Source organism: Polistes dominula, unplaced genomic scaffold, assembly GCF_049000335.1.
Source record: "Polistes dominula isolate Pdom_NZ unplaced genomic scaffold, Pdom_raw_medaka contig_168, whole genome shotgun sequence".
In the NCBI taxonomy this organism is placed as follows: Eukaryota; Metazoa; Arthropoda; class Insecta; order Hymenoptera; family Vespidae; genus Polistes; species Polistes dominula.
In genome coordinates this window covers 1,514,390-1,534,268 of record NW_028301024.1, presented here as the reverse complement: position 1 = coordinate 1,534,268, position 19,879 = coordinate 1,514,390, and the positions used below count along the sequence as shown (strand labels likewise).

Here is a 19,879-nt window from a genome sequence, read left to right as displayed (position 1 = left end):
AGAGAGAAAAGGAAGGGCGACCCAACCTCGGCCAAGAAAAAATGCGTGGGCCTTTCACACCTGAACCTCCGAAGTGGGGGACGTAGGGTGCGATGCCTACATAGGCATATAGAGAATGTCAAGATAGACGCTAACCTACGCTACCTTACGCTAACCCTAAACAAAGCGCGAGTAACGAACTTCCTGAACTTCCCAACGGGGAGATGTAGGGAGACGCTAAATGCAAGGTCGGCGCCTGAAAAAGGGCGAAGAAATAAAGGGACCACCTGGAAGCATACTTAAGTGAAAAGTGCCCGGGTGGTTGCCTCTGCAGGCTCAGATGGGTCACTCTGGGGTTGGCCCAACCTCTGACATCCAATAAAAAAAAAAATTTATTATTATTATTTTTTTTTTTTTTTAAACGTTCACATTTTATTTGAAGTGTTGTCGAGCAATATTGGATTTCGAATGTCCAGCAATTTCTAACGCACATATTGTGTTTTACAATTAGACGTAAAAGTTAAATCAGCATCATATGGCGCCCATAAATCGTGTATAGCAAGTTGAATGAATACATCTATATATACTATATGCATATATACGTTGCACATACATATATACATAAATCGTGTTCCATTATGCAACGGTGATCTTCCATGATTATATTACGTATCGATGGAAAGTACTTCTCAAATAATTGACGTAGAAAACCAAGTTAGAGTCCATCGAAGTGATGCAACACAACTTATTTAAATATTCAATATCTCCTCGAACTAATTTTTTAATGGATTAAGGAACTATAATTGATTATCGTTATTACGTATATACCTGTCTTCGTTAAAATAAAAGAGGAAAAAAAGAAGAAGAAGAAAAGAAAAGACAAAAAAAATTATGATAAAAAAAATATTATAGATCAAAGACAGGGTATATCATCTAACTTTTGTACAAATTAAAATCAAAATTAATAATAATAAATATTTCTAGTGTTAATATTATTATATGATACATTTGGTATATTGCGAAATTTTCTAAATAAAATATTTATTCTTTCTTTTTATTCGATTCGTAATTTGATTAAAATTCAACAGCTACTACCTTTAAAAATAACTAATTAAAATAAATCAAAAATACTTTGAAAAATATTAAAATTTAATTACAAGAAATTTTTCAGAAAATTTTTCTCCTCTGTTCTTTATACATAAATGTATTATAAAGATATACATCTATGTATATAAACCTTTATCTTTCCTACATTATCCTCTTCATTTTACTTTACAAGAAAACTTCATTTTTCAATATTCTTCAGCGCACTTTCAGTAGCAAAATGATTGATGTTGAATAAACCCTCTATTTATTTTTCATTGTCAATATTCTTATGTATAATGCATACAATAAATCGCTTAAATATTTGAACATTATGGCTGTTTAAAAATGATTGTCTTGTATACTTACAGTTGAGTCGAAGACTTTTTGGATTTTTTTTTATCAATTAGTACACTCATTACAGTTTTCAGAAACATAGATCTTATTTATTTAATTAACACAATTATCTATATAGCAATATACGAACACACTTATCTTTTGTAGCTTTTTTGTTCTAAAACTGCATGATCCATTTCAATGTACTCAATCCAAGATCTTGGTTTGTTTTCCTGACAATCTTATGTTTATCTTGGACAGTAAGGAGTTTTCAAATACTTTCTATGTAATACTTTTTATTCTATTTTGCTACTGTATTCTTGTTATTATTTAATAATTTAGCAATTTTCCGGTATGATTTACCCTTTTTTTATAGAAAAGACCAGTTAGCATACATCAAAATAAGTATTTTTGCCATATACGTCCCATTATCCCTAATAATACCTATGATATCTATTAATTTTCAATCTAATCTAATTCACGATCCTTCATTGAGTGTTTCATCAACACAGTTATAATTGTAAACAAAAAGAAACTTCTAGGTGGTTTAATTAATTTCTTATTAGAACGAAAAAGCTACAAAAAATAAATTGTGTCCAAATATATTCGTGTCATAAAAAATAAGTGTTATTTCGCTTTTATTATGCTGTATGTATACCTCGATGATCGACCATTCGTTATTCTCTTTGTTATAGAAGATTACAGGACAGTATGCATTTATGGTGTGTTAATTCGTGTATTAGTGTGAAATGGAAGATCCTAGCATTGGTCAAAATGAACATGTGTGCGTAAATATGTAAGTTTACTCGATCGACAGTTAAATAAGTAGTATAAAAGAGTCGGATAATAATTAGTTGTGTATATAGGTATGAAATAAGTCCATCACGATTGAAGGAATAATGTTAAAGGTTCTACTGACTTTATCAATTTATTTGTGTGTGTTGTGTGTGTGTGCATGGTATTTTGAGAAAATTATGGAAGATGTTAATAAAGAAGTATATGGGGCATTCCACGCAAAATCGGACGGTTTTAAAAATTTTTATTTTTGATTTCCGCCATTTTTTTGATATCTTTTAGTACCCATCGAAAAATCGTTCCTCCTAAATTTTGGCATTTTTTTTTTATCATTCGTTCCAAAGATATCGAATTTTCAAAAAAAAAACAGCTCTTTCTGTGGTTTTTAGCCCGTAACTTTTTTAAAACTCATCCAAATGAAAATTACCATTCTACATAAAAGTTTTGTTTTTCAATGTACTTTTCGAAAAAAAATTCAAAAAAATTATGTAAAGTGTCTTAATACGTAATTTTCGATTTTTAAACTTTAAATTGCATTTTTTAAATTGAGTGCATATTTTGATTTTCTTCAAAATTTGTTACAGCTAAATACTACTAACTCCACAACTTTTTAGGCCGGTCTGGTCGTGGACCTTCGATAACTACTATTTTTTTTCGATTTTTGAAAATTAAAAAAAAATTTTTTTTTATTTTATTAAATTTTGTCATTTATTTCTCTCTTTTAATGTATTTTGAGACACTTTACATATTTTTTAATTATAATAACAATAGTAAAGTCATAACTACTGATTTAGATTAATAATTAACAAAAATAAGCAACAAATTAAAATACACAAAATATACTGGTGGACATTTAGTAGTAAACAATAACAAAAGAGGTTTTGATACAGATATAAAATCAATATGACTATTAATGAGAAAAAAGGGTAACAGTAAAAGGAAATAGTCAGTAGCGCCACTACGTGAAAAAATCATGAAATGATTTTTTAAATTTGAAATGAATTTTTTTAATGCTTTTATCCACATAAAAAAGCTATTTCATTACAGAAAATTGTATTGGATAATAGACTGCCAAAATTTCTCAAAAAATAACGAAAATAAATCAAGACTTTTCTTATTTTTGTTTAAAGTTTAAAAATCGAAAATTACGTATTAAGACACTTTACATAATTTTTTTGAATTTTTTTTTCGAAAAGTACATTGAAAAACAAAACTTTTATGTAGAATGGTAATTTTCATTTGGATGAGTTTTAAAAAAGTTACGGGCTAAAAACCACAGAAAGAGCTGTTTTTTTTTTGAAAATTCGATATCTTTGGAACGGATGATCAAAAAAATGCCAAAATTTAGGAAGAAGGGTTTTTCGATGGGTACTAAAAGATATCAAAAAAATCGCGGAAATCAAAAATAAAAATGTTAAAAACCGTCCGATTTGGCGTGGAATGCCCCATATACATGAAGGGCGTGAATGAAATTGTAGGAGTATTGGACCTTATGTTAAATTGTTTACTTATATAGATAATTATGTTAATTTATAGGTTTTATTTATATAAAACAAATATTCAAATATTAATATAATAAGATATTATATAGAAATATTAAAATAAATTATTGTATAGAAACGTTCGAGAAGTAACCTACGAAGTACACTTTGTTTTATTATACCTGCATATATATCATAAAACATACTAATACAAGTTTCATAACCGATAAATATCGTGAGAAACGTATATAATCTAATCTCGTTAAAAGTAATTAAAATTAAATTCACCATTCTGAACTAAAAATAACTACAGCAATTTCCTGTTTCCTATGAGATATATGTAAAATTATTGTTTCAAATTGTATGAATAAATTTAATTCTCAAATAGCACATTCCCTTTTTTTATGTGCTTGCTTAATAAACAGTGCGACGAATGCATACAGGCATACACACACACATACACACATATGCATATCTATGTGTAACTGATCCAGTTCCATATCATAATAAATATGATATGCACCGTCTATTTCTCCTTCGATTCCTTTCCATCCATAGATATACTACACATAGAGCAAACAAGCCAGCATAAAACCTGTCGGCGAAATAAAAAGAGATAGAAGATAGGAGGTTGATGTCGTCTCTTTCTAACTTGAGAGCTGTTGTTCTTTCTTGCGTTATATTATATGTGATATATATATATATATATATATATATATATATATATATATATATTGTACCGCATGAGTAGAGAGAGACAACATCAACCTTTCGTTTTTTGCTGCTATATTCATGCAGAGACATTTCCACTTACACAACCGCCTATAGTTTGTTCCTCTATCTGTAATATCTTTATGTTTCCACCTCCCTTTTTATCTACTTATGTGTATGTATGCACACTTTATATGTATATAACACTTTACCTCATTCTATAGACCTCTTATTGTTCTTTTGACACCGCATCAAAATTGTCATAGCAACGAATCGAACCTGTCCTTTTCCAAACAACCAACCAAGCACGAAACTTCAACAAAATCTTTTAATTTTTCTCTTTGTCTCTCTTATTCATTTTTTCTTTCTTTCTTTTTCGTGCTTTAATTAGTATATTTATTCGGTACTTTTCTATTAAGTAAACAAAGTGTCCGATGATGAGCAGTGAATTGTTGTCATTGAACGCAACCGCTAATCGCATGACACAGCTGACAAGGGAAAAGGTAACATTTCTGATCTTAGGCTACATTTGAAAATTATTATTTTCTTTTGTTTTTGATTAGCATTTATATGGATTCATATTTGTTGGAATTAATTATGAATTAATTTATTTATGTAGCATTTGGTTATTTATCTAATATTCTATAACATATTCTATATCAGTACTTTTCAAAGTGTGGTTCGCGACCCCATATGAGATGACCCCCCATGGGGGGGTCACTTAAATAAATTTAAAGATTAGAGAAACTTGAGCAAAACTACGAAATTCCTAAACGCGCAGACAGAAAATTAATTCAAAACTAACTTGTCAACACTACACATACAGTATTTTTGATGTTTATGATAGTGAAAGAAAAAATAGTATTGAGTTTATGCCCAGGGTCACGAAAATATTTGCTGAAGCAAATAAAGTCGTTAAAGGGAACAGTTAGAAAAACCCAGTTTTATACTATACTATTCTTATAGATTTTCTGAATTACGACGTGTATTAGGCGCACAATCGCTTTTAAATCGGTTAAAAACTGTACAATGAACCTCGACCAATGAATGAACATGCCACGTGTTTCCATTTAACTCGATTCGAATTAGATCGATGAGAGACCTGACGTTTACTCATTCAAGATTCCATTTATATTCTTAAAATAGAAAATATATATCTCACTCGATAATTTAGGGATAACTAAAATGGTTGGAAATATTTAACTGAATTTATTTTCTGTCAACGAATCCCACATTTATCTTTTCAATTTCAATCTTAATAAGTGTCTTTTATTTTTTAATTTAATGCAATAAAAAATAAAAGCTAAGAATATTTATTAAAAAAAAATAATAACATAATTTAATTTGATTTATGGTCAAATTAATTTATAAATATGTAGTAATATATTATATCTTGATTATTTCAATAAAAAAATGTTACTACCTACGTGCATTGTTATGCAATCGGTATAAAAACTGTAATGTTTACCACACCTGTGTTTGAATGCGTGAACGAAAAAAAATGGGGAGGCTTAAGATTTTTAATTTAATGAATTTATTAATTTATAATCAGGAGGAGAAACGTGCCCAAGAGCGACGTAGAAATCTTCTATACCTCGTAGCCGCATTTTTAGGAGAACAAGGGTAAACGTATTTATTTAAATTTAATGCACTGCATAAACATATAATAAATAAAACATATTTTTTATTTTATTTACGTAAAAATTTCAGAAATAAATAAATAAAACAACATTTAATATCTTTCAGATACACCAATTCCGTTGATGTTCTTTCGAAAGAAGCCCAATTGTCCCGTGATATTCAAATTTGCGATAATGTCGATCTGGAAATCATTTTAATGGAATATTCAAATTACCATTATGCGAGATTCAATAAGTATCCAAAATTATGTAAAAAAATTGAGTCAACTGGTAACACCAATTATCTTCACAACACGTAAAACAACATTTATGATTTGTACATAGAAAAAACATTTTAAGAAACGTTAAAAAATTAATCTAACTTTTTTTGTTTGTTTTTTTCTTTCAGGGTTAATAAAAGAGACAGAGGAGATGGTAGTGGAAAGGTTTATTCCAAATCCGAAGATGAAAGTGGAGCATGGAAGAATAAAGTTCCATCGTCGAAGTCAACAACAACAAATGGATTAACCATTGAGGAATCAAATTTCGGCATCACTGTAATGCCTATTTTTCCACGTTCGGAAAACGTCCATTCAAAATCGATTGCCCCTGACTTTATTTCCGATAATGAAAGAACATTAAAGCCTATCGGAGATCTATATCCGTCTGGTTCGGAATGGAGAGAAATCGCTGAAGTTATTTCTAAAGTAAGTAAACATGAACATTCTTCTAATTATACTTAATTCTATTTTATTATGCATATATTTGTATTTATAGAATATTTATAAATGATGGGTAATATTAAGAATGTTTATATATATATATATATATATATATATATATATATATATATATATATATATATATATATATATATATATCAAATTATTATTTGAATAGATGATTGAATCGGTGATTGAAAGAAGTGCGTATATTACCTTTAATAATAATTGAATTATATTTTATATTTGTTTAGAATGAAATATTACTTCTTTCATTACTGTAGCGTTCAATGAGTTGTTTTTATATTTACCTAAAATTTGTATTAAATATAACATATATCGTTCTTCTAGACACCCATTCATTCATTGACAATCTTAATTTTATCCATCATTTATAAACTCTTAGTATTTTGATTTATATCTTAATAAAAAAATAAAAATCAATTTAAAATAAATAGGAAATAGTATTGAGAAATTTAAACGTTCATTGGGAGGATATCAAAGGTTTAAATAAATGCAAAATGTTATTAAAAGAAGCAACTGTCTACCCAATCAAATATCCTGCTTTATTTGGTGAAAAACTTGGTTCCTGGAAAGGTGTGTTATTGTATGGTCCACCAGGCACAGGTATATGATAACGATAATAAAAAATGGGAAAAAGAAAAAAAATCGGACGATAAATATAAATAAATAATAAAAAAAATCGATCATTAACAGGTAAAACTATGCTTGCTAAAGCAGTGGCAACTGAATGTCGTGCTACCTTCTTTAATATTACGTCGAGCTCTTTAATTAGTAAATGGAGAGGTGATTCAGAAAAATACGTTAGAGTATGTATACGTTAATTATTAGAAACATATTATATTTTTTATATGCATATGTATGTGTGTATATATATGAATTTATAGGTCCTTACCGATCTCGCAAGATTTTATGCTCCAACAATAATATTTATCGATGAAATTGATTGGACGACCACGAACAATACCGGTGATTATTCTTCGATGAACTCTGAACCTGCTAGACGATTTAGGGCAGAACTTCTTGCAAGATTAGATGGATTATTATCTACGGAGAATGTGAATGTTACTCTTTTAGCTGCTACGAATGTACCGTGGTAATGTATTGAAGAAGAATAATATATAAATGAAGTAGTGATTATGAAAGTGGTCTAATTGCACCAAGTTATACAAAAAATTATCAATCCTCGATAATATGAAATTAAACAAATTTAATTCTAAAATTTTGATTTTTTTGGAGTAGCTTTTATACTATTTTTTAACGGCTTGTGTTAGTTAATAATAAGTGGCATAATAAATATAAAAATAAAACTATGACCAAATAATTATTATAATGATATAATATAAGAGTTATTCTATGAGTTGGTCTCTTCTCAATCTTTCTTTTAAGAGTTCGAGTCATTTCTTTACGAACACCTTCTCATACTTATCCAATATTACCAAAGAGGACACATCTTTTTTCCGCCTTTTTAAAGTAAACAGCACACGGTTTTTATTTCTCCGAATGGGTCATTCATTCATGTTACTAACCGTGCCCACGTTGCTTAACTGTAGTGATCTAACGGGAACTAGTAATTTAACGTGGCTAGACAGTTAACTATATTCTATGAGTTAATAATTTTTTTATAAAATAGGTATTACAAAATTATGGAATTCATACTATGTTTAACTAACTTTTTGTCATTTTAAGGGTTGTGTCAAAATTTGTATTATATAAAAATTAATTTTCCATAGTAAATAAATAGAAAAAAAATAATTATATTTGTTCTTGTAAAAATTAATTTCTTTGTTTATAATACAAAATTTGAAAAATAACGTGTAAGATAAACTGCCTTTTAATATCTCAAATGACTTATTGTCAGACCACTTACCTAATCACTAGCTTATATATAATTATACTATATCATTCTCATATTTATAATAATGTAAATGTAGGAATTTAGATGCTGCTTTGTTAAGACGATTAGAGAAACGTATTTTTGTCGATCTGCCGGACTACGAGAGTCGCTTAGAAATTTTACAATCGTACGTAGAAAGCAAACTACATGTAACGGAGGAGTTCATATCACTTTTAAAATATACAGAGGGTTATTCATGCGCCGACCTAAAATTACTTTGCAAAGAAGCATGGATGAATCAATTGCGACCCATTCTTCAATCTCTTGAAGAGAAGAAAATTATACCGGAAGATGTACAAAGCAACGGTCTAATAATCAACGTAACGCATCTCGTAGATGCAATGGTATTCGTAAAACCCATTGTAAAAAACATGAAACCGCGATATATACAATGGAATACAAATTTCGGCTTTTCTACTTGCGAAATTTGACATTTACAATTTAGGTAAATCAATATACATATATACATATTTACAACAACTATCATCGAATATTAAATAATTATGTTTCAGTTATGAGAAACTAATTTTTTTTTGTTATCATTGATAGTAATACAATGCATATTGAATATTAAAAGTGATAAAATTATTATATTTTATAAGTGATAATATTACTTGTGTGTTCTTTCTCTTATAAAGTCAATTCTTTCTTTTCAGATTATTGTCCTTAGCGTGTTTCAAACCGTGGTAGTATCCTATCAAAGAAATTTTCTATACTTAATTTTATAAGATTTTTTTAATTTACAAATAAATCACATAAATGTATATTTAAATGTAATATTTAATACCTGTATGAAATCCACTGATATACCATGACATCAACATACTGGAAAGAGCATCTGCATCATTTTCTGGTAGCCTAGAAACGATAATAAATCATTAAATACATACATATCAATTTTTAATCTTATGTATATACAGGATGTCTGAGATTTTCTCAGTCAAACAATATCAGCGTATTCCATGCACGAAAATAAGAAAAAATGCTTTATAAGCATAGATCATTAAAAGCTATTTACTTAGCCATTAATTGAGGTGGTAAAGGAGGTGCAGGAGGCATCATATTTAAGAAAGGATTAACCGATGGACCTGAATCGATATAAATTTTAGGTTCTCTCTGTTCAGAATCAAATTCCATCTTTTCATCAACGGTGCTATTAACACTTTTAGCCTTACAATCAGAACAACCTGACTCACTCTGATCCATACTTTCTTCATTACATTTTTCTGCTAATGCATTCTTCTGCTGAGCAATTTGACTTTGTAATCCTTCTGATTCTAAAAGACTACTTAATTCTACCTTTTCGCTATTACCATAACCTGAAACCAAATGAATTTAATAATAACATAAAGTAGAATCTATTGTCTATCATAGAAAATATTTCAATGAAAATAAAATTCTAATATTATAAAACCTATATTAATTACCTATAAATTTGACAATACATGTTCCGTAATTGTCATAAATTTTAGTTATAATAGCTTCGTAAATTTCACCATCTTCTGAATAGACAGCACGACACGGAGACCCAACACACCATTTCTATTAAAAAAATAATCATTTAGTATTTTATACTAAGTCATGATATAATAATTATCATTTTAATCTACAACCTTTTTCTGTTTATATGTAGTACGAGATTGTTTCTGTTGTGGAACTTTTGATTTGGAAGTTGTACATGGATAATCGATACCAATTCGCATAGCAACTTCTTCCTTAGCTAGATTTATAGCTCTGTCGTATGCTTTTATTAATGCTGCATCATCCCAAATAAATTCATTGTCATTTTCCTAGAAAATTCAAAAATTTCAATATTAATGATACCATTGTGTTGAAGTTATTGCAAAGAATTAATTTTATTAAATATGAATAAAAAACAAAAATTATCTACAAACAAAGTTACATTTACCACAATTCTAATTATAAATATCTAATTATGATTAAGTTTAAGAAAATGATATAAAATATATATATATTTACATTTCCTCTAACAAATAATACATTATTGTCATCAACCATTTTATAACAAATAGGTTTATTCAAAAATAAATTCTTCTTGAAGACACTTAAAAGACCTTCCTTTTTTGTTTTTTTTTATATGTTTATAGAATGAATGTCATATAAACAATGTAAGAATATTTACTTCATGTACTATATCACGGAGTCAGATAACAGGAGGGCGAACGACATAGGAAAATAACTAGCAAATATGAATGTAAAGAAAAAAAAGATTATTTTCGGAAATACGCCGCTAGGTTTCGTTATGTTCGCTGAAGTCAGGTTTATGACGTCTTATTTTTCATTGACAATTGTTGACAATACTGCATCATTAGCAATTGTATTAATGTTTTTTTAATTTATAAAAAGTAATATTTATTTCAAAATGGTAAAGAAATGTATAGTTCATGAGTGTATAAGTGGAAGAGTCAAGGATCGTACTTTAAACAATCGGAAGTTGAAAACAAAAAACTTCGTAAATACTCTAAACTGTCATAAATTATTAATGAACTTATTATTCTTATTAAATCTATTATTTATTGTTTTTTAACTCTACTTATGCTAGAGAAATTTCTAGTCTTGTAAAAAGTGCAATTTACGATAATAAATTACAATTTACTTTTAATTGGACTTATTTAATTTAGTTTTCCATCCTTTACTCAACTGCGACTAGGTAAGATGAAATTGAATAGATTTACATAACAAGTTGACGATAATATCTTGGAAATAATTGTAAAATAATAAAAAAAATTTTCTTATTGCTTTAACGCGTGAATAATTTCATTCCCGCGACAATGAACTAGGTTTTAAAAATCTGATCCTAGTCACACTAACGCGCTCTAGTGGCAAAAATCTGTCCCGTCATTTTTGTACATTTCTAAAGCATTGCGTTCGTCCTCCTGTTTATTATATTTTCAATCAAAACGTTATTTTCTTTAAATGAAACAACAATTTTAAGTCATCGAATAAAAAAACGTTTCTAACCAAATTTGTTAGCTTGCGTATGCGTAATAATATTAAAGCTCGTATCAGTCAATCCATTCCCAATTCGTGCTCATCTGTATGGAGTTTAGAACTACCGATACATGCACTGGTAAAAGCAATGCTGCCATTTTTAATTTCTAGTCATTAAAAATGGAATTCCCTTTCGCAGAAGTATTGCTGTCTTATAACTCTCGATCATATTGTATATAAATTTATATGAATATAAGTGTTTCTAAATTAGTAATATATCTAAAGAAAAAAATATGGCAACCGGTTAAATCGTGTTTTTAAAATGCTAAACTTATTGCAATTTATTTCGTGCATTCTATCTACTTCTAGGTTGAATCAATGATTTTTCAAGGATATACTTGTAAAAGATTGTTTCATTCAAAGAGAAGCTCACTCAATAAGTTTGAGCTTTGATTAAATATATACATATATTTGATTGTATTATACCGTGGCGTAAGTGAGAATCAAAATTAAAATGCCGCTGTCAAAAACATACACAACACATCATAACACGCAAACGTACACACACCTCATTCTCATAGCATGAATTCAATTACATGTATTGTGTGTAGCTGTATGATAATCTCTTAAACTTGAGATATGTTGTTAATGTGTATGAAAATTGAGCTCATTTCCAATTGAAATTTTTATTTGAGGTTGCTATCTATGTCAAAAGATTTTCTTTAATTTATTAAACGTTGTACATGTCCAATCTTCTTTTTCTTCCAAATCATTTCTTTTATCTTTTTTCTGTTATTTATTATATGCACATTTAATAATAACTGACAAATAACTAGTGTGACTTATTTTACGGACTATACATGTACAGAATTTATAAAAAAAGCTTTCTAGAAAAAGAGAAAGAACAGGATAACTTATCTTTTTAGAATAAAACTATTTGCACAATCTATTTTGCATTAACATTAATCTGTGAACCATGCCCGGAGAACCATCTGTAACAAGCGCTAACAAAGCAAGCGGGAAAACCAAAAGAATCTCAATACCTCGTGTTCAAAGCAGCACAGATACAGAATTGCAGTCACAACAAAGTCAAAGTGGCTCTACACCATTACAGCCTCTAGCACTGCACTATGTAAGCTTTCGATCAGATATCGAGGAAAGTCCTATACCACCCGCACTGCGTTGTCGATTATTTGATCTATTTCAACAAATTGAGAAAGAATTTGAGATGCTCTGCACAGAAAATCTTGGATGTAAGGTTCTACGGCATCTTAGATTTAATCTTATCTGTTGGGTTGCGCTGGAATTATTAAATTATCATTAATATATTTCGCAGAAATATCAGGAGTATATCAATATTGTAATGTGTATCGCACTGCACACTTTTGGTGTTCGCATTATGGGGAATCTTACTATTGAAGGCATGGATGTAAAACATATATATATATATATATATATATCAATTTGTATTAGAGAAATATTAGAAAGAAAAGTTATTATAAACCAGTTAGAGAGTAGGTCGTAGTTATCTTTGCACAATTTGTATTGTAAATAGTATTGTTCAGTAGAAGTAAACATATAATTGTTAAGTTTTAATGAACTAAGTATATATATATATATATACTCAGTGCAATCCAATAGAAAGTATTATCTAATTTATAAAAAATATTTATATATTAAACATTTTTAAAACAGTACAGGAAAAAATAGATATATTGAATGATCGATTGGAAAGAGAATGCTATGGCTCTGGAGAACGCAGCCTACCTCCAGGAGATATTGCAGACTACCCAGATACAAAAACACTTTCCAAACAAAAATGTAATCAATTCATTTATCGTATTTATCAATATCAAACTATAGCAGTATAACTACTATTTAATAGTATAATATTCTTAATTAATATTAAATTAAATCATTACAGCTATGGTTAGCTCGTCTGCCCAGAAAATAAAGACTTCACACAAACTTAAAGCTCAAACCAGTAAAATTGTATCAAGCTTTAAAAATCCAACGATGTCCTGTACTCTGCAAAAAGAATATGTTGGTCATAGAGATGGCGTATGGGAAGTTTCAGTAGGTAGATTGGGTCAACCAATTATAGCAACTGCATCTGCAGATCATACGGCACGAGTTTGGGCATCAGATTCTGGACGATGTTTGCTACAATATATAGGTCACAATGGTTCTGTAAATTCTGTGAGATTTCATCCAACTAGAGATCTTGCTTTAACGGCAAGTGGAGATGGCTCTGCTCATGTATGGCAAGCAGCGGTTGATTGGGATTTACCTAAAAGAGTACCATCCATGGAAGAACTTTCAACGATGGGTGCAGAAAGAACAGCTGCGAGCAGCATTATTAGCAACAATGAGGAACTAGAGGAACCCCCTACTTTACGAACTCCAATAAGAGAACTTGTAGGTCATATGGGTGTAGTCATGGCAGCCGATTGGCTACCTGGTGCTGAACAAATAGTTACAGCATCCTGGGATAGAACTGCTAATTTATATGATACAGAAACTGGAGAAATAATTCATACTCTTTGTGGACATGATCAAGAACTGTCACATGTGTCTACTCATTATATGCAAAGATTATGTGTCACATCAAGTCGGGATAGTACATTTCGTTTGTGGGATTTTAGAGAACCTATACATTCTGTATCTGTTTTTCAAGGTCACACAGAGTAAGTGCAATAATTTTTCATAATGTTATTCATTCATATTTAGTATCTACCAATGTATATTCTTGATATAGAACAGTAACTTCGGCAGTTTTTACACGAGAGGATAAAATTGTATCAGGGTCTGACGATAGAAGTGTTAAAGTATGGGAACTACGTAATATAAGAAGTCCTTTAGCGACAATTCGCGGTGATAGTGCTGCTAATAGATTGGCTGTTTCAAGTATAGGAGTTGTAGCTATACCACATGACAATAGACAAATACGTTTATTTGATTTAACTGGACAACGTTTAGCAAGATTACCAAGGACTAGTAGACAGGTAAATATTAAAATTATTTAGAAAAAATGTGATCTAACTACAATAATACTATTCAATAGTTACATATATCATTTATACTTATTTATATCGCAAACTAATACAAAATTATAAAGTTTGTATAAAACGTAACTCTCGTAAAATATAGTAGTAATAATAATAATAATAATAATATATTATTAAAATTATTATTCTAGGGTCATCGCAGAATGGTCTGTTCAGTAGCATGGGCAGAAGATAGCAGTAGTATTTGTAACTTTTTTTCTTGCGGATTTGATAGATTAGTGGTAGGATGGAGTATTCTTCCTGTCAAAGATGCCTGAGCATCAAAATCTGTTAGTATTAGATCGATCCTTACATTAGAATAACATTGGACAGAGAGGCAATGTAGAAACAAAATTAGAAATGTAATCGCAAACCAAAAATCCAGCAATCAATCCAATCAAAGATCCACTTTTTCCAGTCTTACAGACAACTGTAACGAATAATTCAATTAGGCTGAAAAATACTGGTACATAATGTATAATATCAAATATAATTTAAAATTAATCAATAAATCATGAATTTATTGATAATATATATATAAATTAAATATGAGAACTTTCTGGTCATTACAGTGCAATTTAACATATTATCTATCATTTTTGATAAACATATACACATTTACCTGAATACGCTGTCATAAGGCATAAAACTGTATAGCCCTGAACAAATATGTAATGTAGATCTAATTCTATTGGTTTCCATATAATAGCTAATAATCCTAACAATTTAGAACATCCTCCCACAATAAGTGCTCTAGTTAAATCTTTGGCATTATACTTGTGTGGCCTTTTCCCATTAATTAGCCAACGTATTTCAGTAACTATAATTACAGTGGCAATAAATGCTGTCAATGTAACGGCAGTTCGCAATAAAAGGATATAAAAATTACAGTCTCCTTGAAACATATCTCTGTTTTCTAGAACTTGATTGCTTTTTTGACTATTAATAGATTCACAAAAAGACCATACTCTGAAAGCTTCAGCCAACCATAACATTACCATCAGCTTCCAATATGATTTAAAATTACTGTTATATAAAAGGTGTTGATAGGCTTGTTTCTCCAATAAAATAAGGTCAACGAATACAATAACAGGATCATATTCGATATATTTGTCAGCTAATAATCCACACTTTACCTGCAATAAAATATAGAATTAAAAGATAAAAAAATATATTGTGTAAACATACAAATAAGAATATACAAACTGACGCATTTCAAAACTTTAAGAACGCTTGGACAGTATCGTCTATAAAGTTCTTCTGTTTCAGTTCCACAATTTATACAGATATACATGAGATCAAATCTGGAAATAAATTTAATTATTTCAATAATTATACATAAATAAATATTTATTACATTCATGTTAATTACATTCATTTCATTTTATATAAATCAAAAATGAGATAATTAGCTCGTCAACTTTACGTGATTGTTCTACTTTTTTGTTATATTTAATATACTATATTTCTCACGCTATTCTATTATTAAAGAAAAAATAATAATAAATGCGTATGTAAAAAATCTTTACATTTATATTTATACAACGAAAATTGAATATAAATAGGATAATGCATATTTCAGAATAAAACGTGAAACACCAGGTGTATGACCTAATTTGAGTTTAATGCCCTGGCAAAATAAAGCAAGATTGTATATATATATGCAGGTTTAGTTATTTATATAAATCTAATTAAAATACATATTTTCATCATCGAATAATAATGTCTTTAGTCTATGCATAATTATATAAATAAGTAAGTTTCTTGTAAAACCAATGATACAGAAAATATTCTTTTCTGACACACATACTTCCATCAGGGTCAGAGAAAGTTCCTCCATGTTTATATACATAAAATTATTGCATAGAATACATGCTTGGTTTTTTTTTAGTTGTAAATGTAGCAATGAAATAATTTGCAATGTCGCAGTTATTCTATATTCTCTGATTCATATCTCCATTATCTTAGAATTTTTTAAAAGATAATAACGTTAACATATCTCTCAGTAAGTTTTTCTACGATAAGAACGCAATAAATGATTAAAAGAAAAAACGTTTAACGCAATAAATTTAAAAAATAAATAATTGAAATATAGAGGTGTATAAAGTTGTTTTGTTAATGTAATAATAATCGTAAATAAAAATAAAAATTTCAAATAATATATAAATTAGATTATTTAAACCAGAAAATATTCTAGTACTATATTGGAGTAAATCACACAAGATGTGGACAAATTATTTTTTGCTTATAAATTAATTTTTTCAAATAAACATCATTTTACAATTAAAAATCTCGATGAAACAATTTTTCTACATTGTAACGCGAATTATGAAAAATAAAACAACTGATAAATCATTCATAAATACTTTACTTGAAAATTCTAAATTTAATGTTAGCATATTGTTTGTATATTTCTTTCATATTTGTCACATATCTGAATATTTTTCAACAACATAAGAGTCCACAGTATAAAGATAAATATATATTATATTATTAGTGAATAATTTATACAACTATTCTAGATTAGAAGTTAATGTAATATTTATTTTTTACTTGAAATACAAGGACAGTATTCTCTGGTAGAAGTAAAAGGCAGAACAACTCATTTACTTATGGTGGGGGACATAGTAAGGTATCAAAAGTACTAAATACTTCTTAACAGTATAACTTCTTCTTCCTTTGAGAACAGCCATAAGATACTATTTATTTCTTTTATTCAATAAGGATATTGTGTTTTATAATATAATTATAACTAAGGAATCTAAACATGAAAACAAAAAAATGCATATCTTTACCAAATGGACAACAGATGCCAATATTGGGATTTGGTACTTGGCAGGTAATATTATATACACATATAAATGATTATGAAAGTGGTCTCTTTACATTTATAAGTTAAATAATAAAAAAATTAATGTACTTACTTTTTCTGTTTACCCAAATGTTAAAATATTTTAAAACCGAACGAAACTACAGAGACATATAAGACCAGTTTTATAATCACAAATTTATATATACATAAATAATTATTTTTAATAATTGTATTTTATTAATTAATATAATGTCAAATAAAAGGCAAGTGAAGAAGAAATAGAAACAGCATTAGATCTAGCTTTTGAAGCGGGATACAGACACATTGATACTGCTACAGTATATGAAAATGAAAATGCCATTGGTAAAGTTATAAAAAAATGGTTAGACTCTGGCAAAATTAAACGGTCTGAACTTTTTATTGTAACGAAGGTTAGTTTAACAATTGTATATTTTGAAATTTTATTATTTTATATTGATTTTGTAATTAATTAACATTATATTTTATTATGATTATAAAATATCAATATATATTTTATCAATATATATTATATATATGATAATATTTTATTTATATTTGAATGTAAAATTAAAAATAATGTTTATGGTAATGTGTAAAACATTTTAACCAATAGTTAAGTATCTGTTAAATTGGAGAATAAGTCAAATAATTTTCTTAATGTTTGGAGAAATAAGAAAAAATATAAGATTAACAAAGATACATATATATTTGATCATTTGTAATAATCGATAATAAAATGCTTTAATTTTTTTTAGTTATTTAGTATATAATATTTAATTTAATATTTTAATTTTTATATTTATATTATATTTAATATTTAATATTTTTATTTTAATATTTAATAATTATTTAATATTTTATGAATAATTCAAGATGCGAATAAAAATATTATATGCGATAATAATAAGGAACAAAATATTATGATAAATTTTAGTTGCCACCAGTCGGTGTTCGTCCAGAAGGTGTTGAAAAATGGATTAAAAAATCTATAGCAAATTTACAATTAGATTATTTAGATCTTTACTTGGTACACGTGCCATTTACGTTCCAAGAAATTGGAGAGAATTTACATCCTAAGAATGAAAAAGGAGAAATTATGATCGATACTTCTACGGATCATGTAAAAATTTGGAAGGAGATGGAAAAGCAAGTTGAACTAGGACGAACTAAAAGTATAGGCCTTTCGAATTTTAACGAAACTCAAATAAATAAAATCTTATCTATTGCATCTATACCAATTTCTAATTTACAAGTAGAATTACATGTATATTTCCAGCAAGTTGAACTGGTAAGTATCATAATATAAAAATGATATTATTTATTATAGAATGAAAAAAAAAATAATGACAAAAATAAACCATGCACTACAGGTTGAATTTTGTAAAAGTAATAATATTAGTATGACTGCATATTCACCTTTGGGTAACCGTGGACTGGTAAAATTGCTAGGAAAGACTGATGTCCTCCCAGATTTACTAACCAATGCTGTTGTTTTGAAGATCGCCCAAAAATACAATAAAACTGCTGCTCAAATTTTGCTAAAACATATTCTTTGTAAGGGTATCTCAACTATTCCAAAAAGTACTAACCCACAACGAATTAAAGAAAACATACAGTTATTCGATTGGGAATTGGAAGACGAAGATATATTGGAGCTAGAAGCTCTAAACAAAGGAAAATCTGCACGCATATGTGATTTTTCTTTCATGAAAGGTATTAAGAATCATCCTGAATATCCGTTTTAAAATTTTTTAAGTAATAACCAAATTATTATTTGAATATAATTATATTGAAACATAATATTTTATATATTTAATATTTAATATTAATTAAATATTAATATTTCATTTTATGGGTAAACTGAATTAATGATATTTAAATAGGTTAACCGTGATAGGTTAAAAATGAATTTATAAAAAAAGTAAAAATACAAATTATTAAAATATCTATTATTTTTGTTTTTTATATCATTTCCCTTCAATACTATATTTTCCATTTGTCTAATTTCATAATTTATAGGAAAGCAGATTTAAATTAGTGAAATGACAGAAAAATCTAATCAATTATTAAAATAAATAATCTATAGATATTACTCATAATTCATTAAAAACGTATGTACTATCATTACAATATTATTATTCGATTTAAAAAGATGTTACTAATGTCACTAATGGGCATTCAAAAGAATACTAAATGAAAACGTTTATTTGTGGTTATGTTCTATAAACAACATTTAAAACGTTTATTTGTGGTTATGTTCTATTAAAAATATTTAAAACGTTTCTAGAATTTTCGAATAAGTTTGCTTTTTAATGATTAAACACTTTATCACAAAATGTACACTGCTTTAATAGTTTATCCCATGTGTGTCAAACTCATTTATACAAATTCATTTAATGCAAC

At 27.9% G+C, this 19,879-nt stretch overlaps 5 protein-coding genes across 18 annotated transcripts; 3 read left to right on the top strand and 2 right to left on the bottom strand.

The window, feature by feature from the left end:
• The first annotated feature begins 3,532 nt into the window (after positions 1–3,532).
• LOC107074568 (katanin p60 ATPase-containing subunit A-like 2) lies at positions 3,533–9,408 on the top strand. 2 transcript variants are annotated; one of them, XM_089174227.1, is made up of 9 exons: positions 3,533–4,888; positions 5,938–6,008; positions 6,132–6,320; positions 6,414–6,711; positions 7,185–7,323; positions 7,444–7,556; positions 7,635–7,843; positions 8,682–9,089; positions 9,301–9,408. In XM_089174227.1, the coding sequence occupies exons 1-8, from the start codon at positions 4,820–4,822 to the stop codon at positions 9,073–9,075; spliced, it is 1,482 nt and encodes a 493-aa protein (XP_089030353.1). In that variant the 5' UTR covers positions 3,533–4,819; the 3' UTR covers positions 9,076–9,089; positions 9,301–9,408. The 2 variants fall into 2 exon arrangements, with proteins under 2 accessions (XP_089030353.1, XP_015191592.1); XM_015336106.2 differs by having other exon boundaries at positions 3,536–4,888; positions 7,185–7,353.
• Smn (survival motor neuron) lies at positions 7,552–12,779 on the bottom strand. Of its 10 annotated transcripts, none has more exons than XR_001476908.2 (7): positions 10,625–10,844; positions 10,258–10,434; positions 10,072–10,186; positions 9,663–9,963; positions 9,432–9,502; positions 9,259–9,354; positions 7,552–7,794 (listed from the first exon to the last, which is right to left on the bottom strand). XR_001476908.2 is itself a non-coding variant. In XM_015336172.2 (7 exons), the coding sequence occupies exons 1-6, from the start codon at positions 10,661–10,663 to the stop codon at positions 9,283–9,285; spliced, it is 759 nt and encodes a 252-aa protein (XP_015191658.1). In that variant the 5' UTR covers positions 10,664–10,844; the 3' UTR covers positions 7,552–7,794; positions 9,259–9,282. The 10 variants fall into 10 exon arrangements, 9 of the variants coding, with proteins under 9 accessions (XP_015191658.1, XP_089030386.1, XP_089030388.1 ...); XM_015336172.2 differs by having other exon boundaries at positions 9,259–9,338; XM_089174260.1 differs by lacking the exon at positions 7,552–7,794 and having other exon boundaries at positions 9,157–9,338; positions 9,663–9,732; positions 9,841–9,963.
• Wdr37 (WD repeat domain 37) lies at positions 12,573–15,258 on the top strand. 2 transcript variants are annotated; one of them, XM_089174226.1, is made up of 6 exons: positions 12,720–12,849; positions 12,933–13,017; positions 13,292–13,417; positions 13,521–14,283; positions 14,355–14,601; positions 14,796–15,258. In XM_089174226.1, exons 2-6 carry the CDS (start codon positions 12,960–12,962, stop codon positions 14,919–14,921), a joined length of 1,320 nt encoding a protein of 439 aa, XP_089030352.1. In that variant the 5' UTR covers positions 12,720–12,849; positions 12,933–12,959; the 3' UTR covers positions 14,922–15,258. The 2 variants fall into 2 exon arrangements, with proteins under 2 accessions (XP_015191582.1, XP_089030352.1); XM_015336096.2 differs by lacking the exon at positions 12,933–13,017 and having other exon boundaries at positions 12,573–12,849.
• Positions 14,845–18,939, bottom strand: Arv1 (ACAT-related protein required for viability 1). 2 transcript variants are annotated; one of them, XM_015336158.2, is made up of 4 exons: positions 18,893–18,939; positions 15,854–15,947; positions 15,266–15,779; positions 14,845–15,073 (listed from the first exon to the last, which is right to left on the bottom strand). In XM_015336158.2, the coding sequence occupies exons 2-4, from the start codon at positions 15,935–15,937 to the stop codon at positions 14,958–14,960; spliced, it is 714 nt and encodes a 237-aa protein (XP_015191644.1). In that variant the 5' UTR covers positions 15,938–15,947; positions 18,893–18,939; the 3' UTR covers positions 14,845–14,957. The 2 variants fall into 2 exon arrangements, with proteins under 2 accessions (XP_015191644.1, XP_015191635.1); XM_015336149.2 differs by lacking the exon at positions 18,893–18,939 and having other exon boundaries at positions 15,854–16,735.
• Positions 16,982–19,425, top strand: LOC107074579 (aldo-keto reductase family 1 member A1). 2 transcript variants are annotated; one of them, XM_015336137.2, is made up of 5 exons: positions 16,982–17,275; positions 17,368–17,482; positions 17,719–17,886; positions 18,411–18,764; positions 18,847–19,425. In XM_015336137.2, the coding sequence occupies exons 2-5, from the start codon at positions 17,411–17,413 to the stop codon at positions 19,219–19,221; spliced, it is 969 nt and encodes a 322-aa protein (XP_015191623.1). In that variant the 5' UTR covers positions 16,982–17,275; positions 17,368–17,410; the 3' UTR covers positions 19,222–19,425. The 2 variants fall into 2 exon arrangements, with proteins under 2 accessions (XP_015191623.1, XP_015191616.1); XM_015336130.2 differs by having other exon boundaries at positions 16,982–17,482.
• Positions 19,426–19,879: the final 454 nt, after the last annotated feature.